The following is a 12,995-nucleotide window of genomic DNA, read 5'->3' as shown; positions in this document are numbered from 1 at the left end:
GAGGGAGGGCTAATCCCTGTTGTGTTGGGGAAGGACGCAGGAAAAGGCAGCTGGTTAGTCTCACGGATGTAGACGCCGCTGTTGACGGCGGGGGCTCCACGGCGCTTCCCGCCAAGTCTTCCCACCCTTTGATAAATTCGTCCATTGGGGTCATGCCAGTTTTCACCGGAGAATTATAATATAATAGGTAAAGGACAAGTCTTATAAATCGTACAAATCATTAAGCTTCACATCTTGAGACAAGGGACACCAAAGAGCACATTATTATTTGTTTGAGATTTTATTGAAAAAAAAAAGAACAATATAATAGCATGTACAATAATATTATTAGTACAAAAATCTGTACATTCCATGGTTTTTTTGCAGTACATTCGGAAGACTGATACAAAATTACCACAACGCGCAGGGCTGTATTTACACACAGGAACTCCGAAGCCAAAAAAAAAGGCCTTCCATCGTTGAATCACACGGTACAGAATATAGATTTGTCTCAATGCCGACTCTTGTGCCGTAGAACTTCCCAAGTCAGGTCACGGGAACAGTATGTTTGGCTTTTGAAACGCACATTCCAATTGAAACAAAGCCTTTTTGAAGGAAGAATGGAAATGACATCCGTTGTGTGTGTACAACTACAGGTGATTGTGCAGCGTAAAGGCTCAACCACTGATTGACTCAGAGGTGTGTGACTTTTCGGCCACTGGCTATGACTGATGTAGTGACACACTGCACAAGTGACATATTGTCTTCAAGATGCATCGTAACACTGTTTCATAGAGCTCTAATTTCCTGGACCAGAGACTGGTCTCTTTGTGGAATTTTGGGTTATATGTTTTTGGATTTTTAAATAACCAGTTAACTGCACCAAACTCACTGCCCGCGCAATCGTAGTCGCTCACACATCTTCATTTCCACATTTAGCTGCGGTATTAAGGCTTGATGACGTGGCTCAAGACAGTTATTATCAACATAAATTATAACATGTACACACGTTTTTGAAAACACAACTTTTTTTTTTCTGCTTAATTCAAAACTTCTAAATGTTCTACTCATATCTGTACCAATCTAATTAGCCAATGTTTTAAGAAGACACATAATTATGATAATAATAATAATAATAATAATAATAATAATAATAATACTCTTTGGCATTTGTTGTCAAACCTATAAAATGCAACTTCATAGCAGCACTTTTAAGAACATTCATATTCTCATTGTTTCCCCTGCTTGTTAAAAGTCTTTTTAATTAATACAAACCTGCTCAAGTCCTTCACAGAAACAGGCATGTTTCTGTCCGTTTGGCCAGCAATGAATCGCTTTTCAGTTTGATAACTAAAAAGAATTATGTTCAACAATAGGTGCTCTCAGGTAAATAAAAAATAATTTATTTATGATAGACTACAATTCATACAGCATGCACTTCAGTTGACCTTCTTCTGTTATGGATACAAAGATAATTAGGCTTCGACAATGTTGAATGAATGAGACCAGCTCATGAACAGTAATTGTACTGTACCTCATTTGCTTTAAGCAATTATGGAATAATCATTTTTTTCTCACTTAGATCACATCAAAATTCTGCTTTGGCTTCACCTCTCACAAAAGTATAAGGCCTTCTCAGTCGGTTCTTGACTTTTTGAGATCGATTTAAATCGGATATTCTCTTAAATTAAGTCACTTGTATACACACGTTTGTGCAAGTCTCTATTAGAGTACTGAATGGGAAATTGGTAAGGCAATCAACTATTTTACTTTGAAAAAAAGTTGGCGCCAAGTATAAAAATTGATTCTAATGTTTAAAGCACATTTTCCCAGGGAACTCAAGTGCAAAATAGCAAGGAAAGCCTCAAGTTCTCAATGTGAAAGAGAAATGTGTCAAAATAAATTAACTTTCAGGGCTTTAACTTTCTAACAATTTTCCCTATTTTCCAGAGGACAGATCTAGCAGCATTTGAGAAACACGTTAACTGTAAAAACCGTCGTTTTATTAGCGACGCAAGACTCGCGAACGACTCGTTCCTGGAGAACAAATATTTGAGACCGAGTCAGGAGTCTGGAGTCACTCCAGCAAAAAGAGTTGTTTGTTTTGTTTGCGACTGGGTAACCGCCGCCGGGCATTCAGGCGTTCACTAAGTCTCGCCTCTCGTCGCACGAAAGGGAAGAGCCGTGAGCTGCAGTCGTGCCCGCGCCGCGAGCGGCCCGGCGGCGAGCTCGACAAGTGTGTTGACTCAGCGAGCGGGCGAGCGAGGGAGAGGGCGAGAGAGCGAATGAGTGAATCTTCCACTCGCAAGGTGAAAAGAATTACTCCGGATCAAAATGAATGTCATATTGGACGTGACTCGTATTTCACCGAAAAATGAACGCTCTCGAGAGCGTTATTACATGACGTTCTGGGACCCAGGGTTTTTCAAATAAATAGTTTTTTCGTCAGGATGAAATGATTAACTCAACGGGGCCCGCCAACCGCTCCGACTCTCGCTCGTCATTCGGGGAGAGTCCTCCATCGCCTCTTTTTACGGAGCGACTCGCGAAGAATCGGCCCTCAAAAAAGGAGGCGGGCGTTTCATCACCGCATCATGTATATATTATGTGTTGTTTTTTTCCAAACTTGCTGGACAGAAAAACAGAAGCATGCCTGTACTTTTCAAGTCGCCGTCTCCCCTCCTCCTCCGCGCCACCTCAGTCCGTAAAGGGCGAAAGGGTGAACATTCACGGGTGCTGTATAGAGAATTCTGCCTTCAACGTGCACGCGGTTCGTCGTGCTGAGTTTTTTTTGTCATGCTGTATGCAATTTTGAAAGATCAAAAAAACCCTCGCATACAGCTTCTCAACTTAGCCCCTTTCCGACAGCAGTACCGTCAGCGTGAACCCGTCCTCTAACCAAGGTCCAGCTCAGTTCAGTGTGCCTTTCAAAGCGGGAGGCGATTTTAGAATCCGTGGTGCGAGGTCCGCACAGTCAAATTTCTGACTCCCGCCTCAGCGGCCGCGGCTCCAGCGGCGCGGTGGCCTGGCTGTGCTCGGTCTCCGAGATGTTGTCCGTCTGGGTGCCGTCGGGGCCGACGCTGCCCCCGTTCCCCTCGTCCGTGTCCTCCTTGTTCTCCAGCGCCATCTCATTTTCGTAGCAGAACGAGTTGGAGTTTGAGAGGATGTATTTTTTCTCCGCGAGGTCCCTGGCGCTGCACAGCGGGGTGCTCGCCACCTCGTACGTCTTGTGGAAGCGGGAGTAGTCCACCTTGTAATAGCTCTTCTCCTCGAAGAGCACGGGCTCGAACCGGTGGCCCCAGAGGATCTCGCTCGCCAGGTAGGAGCTGCGGCACTGCGTGGTCATGGCGGTGGCCTCCACCATGCCCTCCAGGATGACCACGATCTCAAACTCGGAGCTCTCGAGCTCCTGTTTGCTCATGTCGTAGAAGGGGCTGTCCTCGTTGATCTCGTGAACAATGGTGATGGGGGAGACCAGGAAGATGCGGTCGACTCCGCTGTCGAAGCCCACGTCGATGTCCATCTGGTCGAGGGGGATGAACTCCCCCTCGGCCGTGGTGCGGGATTTCAAAAGCTGCGCCCGCACGTGGGCCTCCACCAGGTGGCTCTTTCTCAAGTTCCCCACCCGCCACATCAGGCAGAGCTTGTTGTCCCTCATTGCCACCGTGGCGTTGTGACTAAAAACTAGGGTTTCATTTCTCTTCTTGGGCTTTGCCATCTTTGCCATGACAGCGCCAATGATGAAAGCGTCTATAATGCAGCCCACGATGCTTTGGAAGACCACCATGAAGACGGCGACGGGGCACTCGTCGGTCACATATCTGTAGCCGTAGCCGATGGTGGTCTGCGTCTCGATGGAGAACAGGAAGGCGGCGGTGAAGCTGCTCACGTTGGAGACGCACCTCTGGGCGTCATTCTCCAGGTCCCCGTGGAAGATGGCGACCAGCCAGAACACGCAACCAAAGAACAGCCAGGACAGGAGAAAGGCCAGGCAGAAAATCACAAACATCCACCTCCAGCGGATGTCCACGCATGTCGTGAAGATGTCGGCCAGGTAGCGCTGGCCCTTTTCGCTCACGTTGATGAACTGCACGTTGCAGTGGCCGTCTTTCTTCACGAATCTGCTCTGAGGTTGGTGCCGCGTGTGCACCTTGCCCTTGCCGTTCCCGTAGCCGTTGGGCACCGCCACCGTGGCAAGCTTCATTCCGTCCTCCTCGGATGACACAATGCTGTAGCGGTTGGCTCGCACACTTCCCATCACCTCTGTCTGGGAGGGCTGTGCTGCTTCTGCTTTGGAAAACAGTCTGAGTTTCTGGAAGAAGCGTTGGAGAAACAGTTTTGAAACACTTTGGCGGGACCGAGTCAGGGAGGAAATGGTGGTTTGAAGCGAGGCGGAATGGGGATTCGGCCTCTTCGTCCTCGCTGGCCCCTCGAAGCTGCAACCGGCGGGGGTTGGTCCGCAGGGCTGAGGATGAGGTGGTCACTCCTCTTTCATCAGGTCCCTGGACGTCATCAGTCACAAATGCTGAAGAAAGACACAGAAATAGCTTATTAGATCCATGTGCTGTATTATGAATAAATAACCTCCTCATGGGACCCTAATAAAAAACGGTTAGAAACAGGTGTTTACAAACAGAGTAATATTTACATGCCGACCCATTAAACATGAAATACTATGCTGTGAGCTGCCCTGCCTGGTGAACCTTCATATCTTAGCGGGGGCATACAGCCTGAGAAAACCCATCAAATATGTAATGCCAAAGGACAAGAAAAATCATGTGTTATTGTGCCAAACAATATTTCTTTTAGATGTAACCAAATAACATCACCAACAGTAACCCAGCCTGCCTTTTCAACTTTCACTGGAATAGGTCACAGGATAATTGGACCAAGGTCTGGTCGAGGCCCATGTAAATCAAGTCTTGTTTTTCTTGGCTGCACCATATTGATGTGATAATTTCTCGCTGGGGTTGTGGGTCACAGTGTTTCCGTGGGCTCCCACGAACTATTTGTTTGAACGTTTCAAAATCCGTACGTGTCCACGGCCCATCCAGAGACCTCCGTTCGCCGGTGCGTTGACAATGTCCATTTTCACATGTGAGAAGAGCGGCGCCGTGCTTCCCCGGGTCGGGGAAAAAAAAAAAGAAACGCGGCTCGGCGGTTCTCTCGTCCGATACGGAACGACCTGACGGAAGACTCGTGAACGTCAACTTCCTGATCCCGTTTCTCGCACTGTTTATCAGGACTAGCAAATCATGTTGATCTCCCAGGTCCATGAAGTTTTTCATAGATAAATAATAATAATAAAAATGTAAAACTGCCCTCCTTTTCTTTGGCTGTGCAGGAGTGATGCCCGAAGCTTGTTGACTCCCAGAGAGGCCTCTGGGAATTCTCCCTCTCCCCGCTGCTGTAATGGCTGTCCTGTGAGGTTTCCACCAGCGCAACGAGAACTCCGCTCATTAAAAGCGCCGGGTCTGTTGTACCTGTCCTCGGCCTCGCTGCCATGGCAACAAGCGCTAAAGTGACCCTCTTAACGCGACTGCAAATTACACAGGATTGCAGCGCGGGATCAAGGCACTGTTCAGAAGAAGGATGTCGAATTGAATAGAGCAGAATATTGAAGAAACGAGTCGGGAATCATGACATTAAGAGGCTAAATTAAGGGGCCAAGGGCTGTGTTTGCTGACTTTTCTGTACGGCACTGTTCCTACATCTACACTAACCTTCTAGTATACAGTATGCCTATGTACTGTATGTATGTATGCATCTGAACAGGTGGTTTCAACAGAGATCCTGATCTCAATGGGACTTCACCTGTATATGTAAAGGAAATAATAATAATAATAATAATAATAATAATAATAATAATAATAATAATAATAATATGTTAATCAGAGTCCTCAAATGACAAGAGCATAGGACTGTGATAGGTAGTAAGTATTACACTGAACATTTGTAAGCAATTTCTATAACTTTTCCACTTTTTATAATCTTTCTTCCACTCTTTGTTATAGATGCTTGACGTTTTTATTGTTTTCTATACAGCTCAGCCGACATTTTTCAAACCCTTGGCTGTATTAGTGTCATAGAAAGGGGACACAGTGGGCCAGCATAAAATACACTAAATCACATTTATTATTATTATTATTATTATTATTATTATTATTATTATTATTATTGATCTGTAGTTCGGACTCATTCATTCATTTCCAGCAGTAACTCAAAAGCAGGGCTGCAACAATAATAAACTCCAATTGAGACTAAGAATGTCTTCTATAATTAAACTGTGATAGCCCTATGACTCTGAGGAGAAACACTCAGAATGCAGCAGATGCCACGACAAATGTTAACAGGTGGAATATGATGCAACCATGCAGACACACACCCCCAGAATACACGTTTCATTTCAAACAAAGGCAGCCAGAGGAAGCCCTTTCAGCTTGCAATACTGAATTGCAATATATGTAAACTACCAAATGGATGTTTTACTTTCGAGGCTTAAGTTTAGTAAAAAGTTCTTGCAATGTATGATTTTATCAACTGGATGTTTTCAGCTTAAAAGTTTTGGTTCAGTAAAAGTTGTAGACGTGTATCCCCATGTAGAGCCTGTAATATGTCAACTTTATAATGAAGTATAGAGAAGTCATCTGCCTATGGTACAAAAAAAAGCAAATGCAAATAATTGTTAAGTTGCAACAAAGGAACAATCTCATTATTCGTAAAGTGCATTTAAGTATGTGTGTGTGTATATATATATTTGTGTGTATGTATATATGTATGTATATGTGTGTATGTATATGTGTGTGTGTGTGTGTGTGTGTGTGTGTGTGTGTGCGCGCGCGCGTGTGCGTGTGCGTGTGTGTGTGTGTGTGTGTGTGTGTGTGTGTGTGTGTGTGTGCGTGCGTGCAAATGTATATGCATATGTATGCATGTTCTCATCCCCACAGACCATTGAAACGGCTTTACATTTTGAATTACCACTACATATTGTGCGAGAGAAAATGTGTTTTAATCTACCTGTTGCTCGTGAGCAGACGGGTCAGGATGAGCTTGGTGAGATATATTCCAGATGTTCAGCCTCCGCTATCCACAAGCAGTTATTTAAGTCAGGAGTAGGAGTAGGACGCCTCCCTCATGTCATCTGCTGAGTGATCCTGACAGTGCGCTCTGCACAGTGCGCTTCGAGCCCTTTATATAGAGTGCACCGGCTGGCCCCGCCCCCCGCCTGCCCTCAGCCAGGAGGGAGAAACGCGCTGCGGCTGAGCAAGACAAAAAAAAGAGCTTGTCTTTAGATTCAAACTTAAATTCCGACTTAACGGGACGAAACGCGTCCGTGGACGCTTTGTTGCCAGCTTTCATTTTTTGTTTGTGTTTGTTTTATTTTTATTTTTACTTTGCAGGGGTTTTGTTCCCCCCCCCCCACTCCAACTGAGCAAGAAGCTGTTATGAGAGCAAAGAAAAGTAATAGAACAGGGGATATGGCAAAAAAGTTTTGTTGTCGTTTGTTCATTTATTATTTTATCAATACTTTCATTAATTTATTTCCTTATTTCCTTGTTTATTTATTTGTTTGTTTAATTGTTTGTGTGTTTCTTTGTTTGTTTATCTAACCCATATGTATTTATTATACTATTGGAGCAATAATTTGTAAAGAGAACATTGAAAGAAAATAAATACTGCTGTGACAGCAACAGTAAAGGAGCTATGGCAAAATATTTTTCTGCTAGAAGTTTATTTTATGATTATATTATTATGATTTTTTAGTTTTTTACATTAACTAAGTAAGAAGTTCTTTTGAGAGCATACAAAGAAAAGCCATATGGCAACAAAGGGTAAAGTTGTGTTAAAGCAGCCATCTTGCCTCCAGTATTCAACATCGTTTATTATACTGTTTGTAATAGTATTCATTCATAATAATAATAGTATTTTGGAGGGCATCCCAGGGGACAGCTGTTCCCATCAGATGTATAAATGGTGGGTTCATCATGTGTGAATGGCGGCTGATTAAGACCTTCATCCTCCCACAGTGGCTGAAAATGTCTCCCCTAAATACCTAATTTGCCACAGATTCTGAATATATGTATGACAGGGTTAGAGTTAATGATATCATTTGTTCTATTCGTTTTCCATTTGTGTTATTTGCGCGGTATGAGAAGGGAAATGGAGACCACAAATCAAAATCACTGTACTTATTGCACTCTCATAACAAATTTAGAAAATTTGAGCATCCAAATAAAATTCTTCGCCAATTAAATGCTGTGGATGTGGGTTAAACTCAATTAAACCTGTTATTGTACGAGTTCGTTTTTAGAGCGTTCGCTGTCAAAAGAGCTGAATTGGATGTGCCTACCGTAGGTGTATACTGTGTAATGTTCCTATTACACATCCATTTCAAAGCATCACGTACGGTAATAGGAACTTCAAACAAGCCACTTAGCCTGCAATAAGCATGAAATATGAAATCTCTCAAAGCGCTGCTTATTCCAACTGTCAACACCTGCTGGGTAGAAAACACTTAATCAAACTGCCCATCATGAAGTAACTCCTTTAATTTATCTGTTTTCGTAGAGCTTATTCTTTAATGTGTGCATGGAAAATGTGTTCTGTTGGAAAGAATGACTCACTCAATAAAGGCCTACATGCCTGTATTATGATATGACTGTCTTTCTCCACTAAGCTATCAAGTTGCTTCGGATGTTTAGGCTAGTCATCTGTTGCTTATAATTTTAGGCCAGACACGGCGGGTGATTGACAGCAGTTTCAGCGGGATATCCAAATCGCGAGCCTGCTTAGCCATCCTCCACCAAAAAAAGCTGCTTTCTTTGTTGTTTAATTATAGAGCTCACTATTTAGTATTAAATGTCTTTAGTGAAGCTGACCCGTGTCGGTGAATGGACTGTGCACACCGGTGTTTGCTTTCCATGCCTAATTTCCAAACACATGTGAGTGTTCCGTGTGGGCCACAAGGTGGAGAGCTGGAGGCTGAAATTAACCAATGATTGGCACGTGCGTGCGCGCGCGCACACACACACACACACACACACACACACACACACACGCACACACACACGCACACACACACGCACACACACACGCACACACACACGCACACACACACACACACACACACACACACACACATACTGTGTTATGTGAGGCTTTCTGTGTGTATTAACACAAGACAGTTACTTTCTCAGAGCTGTGGTTGTTTTTCTATTGTCAGATATTTCTCTCTTTTGAGGCTCAGTGGGACTCTGCAAACTGATACCTGGATCATGTCATGTGTGTTTCATTGATCTACTGATCTGCTCAGATAAAAGACAACGTGTTTTTTTTAATGGGATTACACAGACTCACACACAAGGCTACACATCGGCACTTGTTACGCCTTACTGTACGCATTAAAGCAATATACTGTGCTTTTGTGTTCCGAAAAGACACATGGTGTTTGAACGAAAGAGCGTTTGATCCGATGGAGCAGGGAATGACAGACAGCAGATGCTTGACTGTTACTTAATTTGAAATATTTGTGTTAGTCTGTGGGCTAGCGTTTGTTGTTTTACATCGTGTTTTCTAACTTTGTTAAATGCCAAAGGATACTCTAAAGAGTACATTTAATCAAATTATATATTAAAAAAATTAGACAGACAGGGATCATGTGTCTCTATTGAATTTGCGATACAGACATCATTTAGACGCTAAAAGGGAAATTCCAATAGCAACTGCATTTTTCCAATATTTATAGTCAAATTGCAGTTAGTGGACGAAAGTAAAACAAGCAAAACAAATAAGTATGTACAGACTCTTTGCATTTTCAATGGCCAACGTGACAATGCATTGTTGGCCATAAAATAAAAGTTAGATGAAAACCAGTAAAATTTGTTTCTAGCATGTGTGCTGCACAGTTGTGTAATTTTTTTTTTAAATACAGTTCACAGAGAACATCTTACAGCATCTTACAGCATCTTACAAACTAAATATAAATATTATATATTTTTTCAACTGCATTTCAAATAATAGCCATTTTAATATAGCCTATTATAATATATTTTGCCTCTAAATTAAAGTTTTTTAATATTGAAAACTTCACTCCCCTTATAGGAAATAGCGTATCTCAACGTTCCTCCGCTTTAACCGAGGGTCTTGCAGTAAGCAACATAGCCAATTAGGCAAGTATGTTTCCCAGCATGCACTGCAAATATCACCATGGCTGGGCAAAACTCACAGACTTTTGAGGTCAACGGGGGGAGACAAAGTGTCCTGGTGTTGAAGGTCTTCTTTCGACGTTGACACGGTGGGACCCGGCGGTTCGGCTTTGAGAACATTGTCACTCACAAGTTCCACAGTCACCGCTGGGGGTCTCAGGTACATCTCATGGTGGTTTTGCTGCGGTGATTGAGGGCCCAGGGAGGGCCGCGCAGAAGGCTGCGGAGACTGGGACTGGATCTTGGGGTGCGGTCGTGGAGAGGGGCGCGGGGAGGGCGGTGCAGAAGGCCGTGGGGACTGGGGCTGGATCTTGGGGTGCGGTCGTGGAGAGGGGCGCGGGGAGTGCGTCGGGGAAGGTCGCGGCGTGGGACGCAGCTGCTTCCTTCGCTCGTACTGCTCTGCGCTGGTCACCGGCACGAGAACCCGAGCGGTGTGGTGGAACATGCTGTAGTCCACCCTGTAGTGCCTCCTGGTGACGCGGAGACTCTCCTGGAACAGCTGACCCCAGAGGATTTCCACCGGCGTGTAGGAGGTGCGGGTCTGGTGAAGGATGCCCGTGGAGTCGTCTGTGTAGGTGAAGGACACCACCACCTCAAAGTCGTCCTTGCCGAGGTCCTCCAGACTCGTCCTGTAGAGCGGGCTGCCGGCGTCGATCCTGTGGAAGATGGTGGTGGGAGTGACCAGGACGATGTCGCGCTGCTGGATGTCCAGGTCGCTGTAGGTCACGTCCACCTTCCCCGTGGCGTGCATGGTGGAGCGCAGGAGCTGAGCGTGGGCCATCCCCTCCACCATGTGGTGCCTGCGGAAGTCTCCGATGCGCCAGGAGAGGCACAGGAAGCCATTGTGCAGGTTAATGACGGCGGTGCTGCTGAAGCCAATCGTCTGGGCTCGTTTTCTGGCCGAGGCCATTTTGGAAACGACAATTCCAATGACAAAGGTGTCAATGAAGCAGCTGATGACGTCTTGTATGGTGACGATGACGATGGCGACCATGCAGTTTTCTGACATGCCCCTCGTGCCGTAGCCGATGGTGGTCTGGGTCTCAAGTGAGAAGAGGAAGGCTGCCGTGAAGCTGTGCACCTGGTACACACAGGGGTTTTCCGAGATGTCTTTCAGATCCCCGTTGGCAAGAGCGATTACCCAGTAGAGGATGCCAAAGAAGAGCCAGGACAGGATGTAGGAGAGCGCGAAGATCAGGAACATGACCCTCCATCGGATCTCCACCAACGTGGTGAAGATGTCGGTCACGTAGAGCAGCCATTCCTCGGGGACGTGGCGGAACACGACGTTGCAGCTGCCCTCTTTGCGCACGTACCGGTACTTCCTCGGCGGGTGGCCATTCTCGGCGGTCACACTCAGGGCCGTGGTCTTGTCAGAGCGACTCACTGAGGAATATTGTTTGTACATCTTGCAATGTCTGTGGGGATGAAAGAAAACAGTGACATTTATCATTTTTTTGTTTTTTTTTGGCAAATATCACATCATGATATGATGCCATTGCAATAATTTGAAACAATAAAAGCGACAACGAAATTGGGGAACTGACAACTTATATGAAATGATTTAAAGGCACATGCAGCCTGGTACACGGGACAGATAGAACTTACCAACTATAGCTTTAGTCGAGAAATTTGGGTTTCAGAGAAAGGGTTTAATAGCTACTATAATCCAACATTGGTCACTTTAGAATAGCGAGCTGTTTGCTAAATTGTTGTTTTGGAGCAGAATTGGCCCAAAATGTTTTCTGGGAGACAATCGTTACGCCAATGCAGGTCAGGATTGCTGGAGCAGACAGAGGACACCATCAATTGAGAGACCCAATAGCAACTAAAAGCTGTCTCTCATCTCTTGCCTAAGTGGGCCATTATGGGTCCAGAAACCAAACTGTCACAAGCTCAACACTGGCCAACTGATGTCAGCGTAGGAAATCCTGTTTTTTTTTGTTATCGGCATGATGAAACTGGTCGACAACAATGTGGTGCTTAATCCTGGAAAAGTCCATTGTTTCTTTTTTTATTATATGTATATGTATATGTATATGTATATGTGTTTGCTGTATATACAGTACATCTGAAGAAGCTGGTTTATTAAATCGTTTTTCATGGACATGACTGGGAATACAGCTATAGTTCTTGCTCAGAAAAAGACATATATAGACTCCCCGAACACACATGCACCCGCACATATCCCTCTCTTAAACCCTGATTGCATCGGTTTCCACAACCGAAAGAGATTAGAATTAATCTGTTCCTCGACGAATTCGTGACCAAATTAGTAGTAGAGCTTAAAAAAGCTGAGCTGTTATAAATGGAAAATGTCAAATTATATCTTTTAATGTATTTGTTTAATTTAGTGACCCGTTACTTCCACTCCAATGATTTTAAAGGACATTAAAATTACTCCAAAAAGGCCATTCCATGTATTGATGCAGAAGATGGGCCACATGGCCCTCGTGTTACCTAAGCCGAGCTTGCTCACTTTCCATCTTTTTTTCCGACCACTATTGTTGGAGGAAATAATTAACAATGGAGTCTTCCGAGTATCAAAATGATTGGCTGACCACTGGAAATCTTCAACCTCTCACCACCGTCCTTTAATGTGTAGGACTGGGACATTTTGAAACGAGAGTTTAATTCTGTTGACAACAACAAGAACAACACATTGAGGCAAAATAACCCTGAACAAAGGAAAGAGGCACGCTGTTTTTTCCTGATTTCTTTTTTTTTTTCTTTTTTCCATTGCGGTTTCCCCTTATAATTTAATTCACGTGCCTGCTTTCATATTTTGTCTCCCATTAAGCTTCTTTTGTG

General features: G+C 44.3%; 2 protein-coding genes across 2 annotated transcripts; both read right to left on the bottom strand.

Moving 5' to 3' along the window:
- Positions 1–267: 267 nt before the first annotated feature.
- Positions 268–7,136, bottom strand: kcnj2a (potassium inwardly rectifying channel subfamily J member 2a). The gene is made up of 2 exons (XM_080021708.1): positions 6,997–7,136; positions 268–4,504 (listed from the first exon to the last, which is right to left on the bottom strand). Exon 2 carries the CDS (start codon positions 4,235–4,237, stop codon positions 2,954–2,956), a length of 1,284 nt encoding a protein of 427 aa, XP_079877834.1. The 5' UTR covers positions 4,238–4,504; positions 6,997–7,136; the 3' UTR covers positions 268–2,953.
- A 3,064-nt stretch (positions 7,137–10,200) lies between these two features.
- kcnj16a (potassium inwardly rectifying channel subfamily J member 16a) lies at positions 10,201–11,592 on the bottom strand (the record flags this gene model as incomplete). Its single annotated transcript, XM_080021227.1, has 1 exon — positions 10,201–11,592. The coding sequence occupies one exon, from the start codon at positions 11,590–11,592 to the stop codon at positions 10,201–10,203; it is 1,392 nt and encodes a 463-aa protein (XP_079877353.1).
- Positions 11,593–12,995: the final 1,403 nt, after the last annotated feature.

The sequence above is a fragment of the Zeus faber genome, assembly GCF_960531495.2.
Source record: "Zeus faber genome assembly, chromosome: 20".
Classification (NCBI taxonomy): Eukaryota; Metazoa; Chordata; class Actinopteri; order Zeiformes; family Zeidae; genus Zeus; species Zeus faber.
This window is presented reverse-complemented; position numbering and strand designations above follow the sequence as displayed.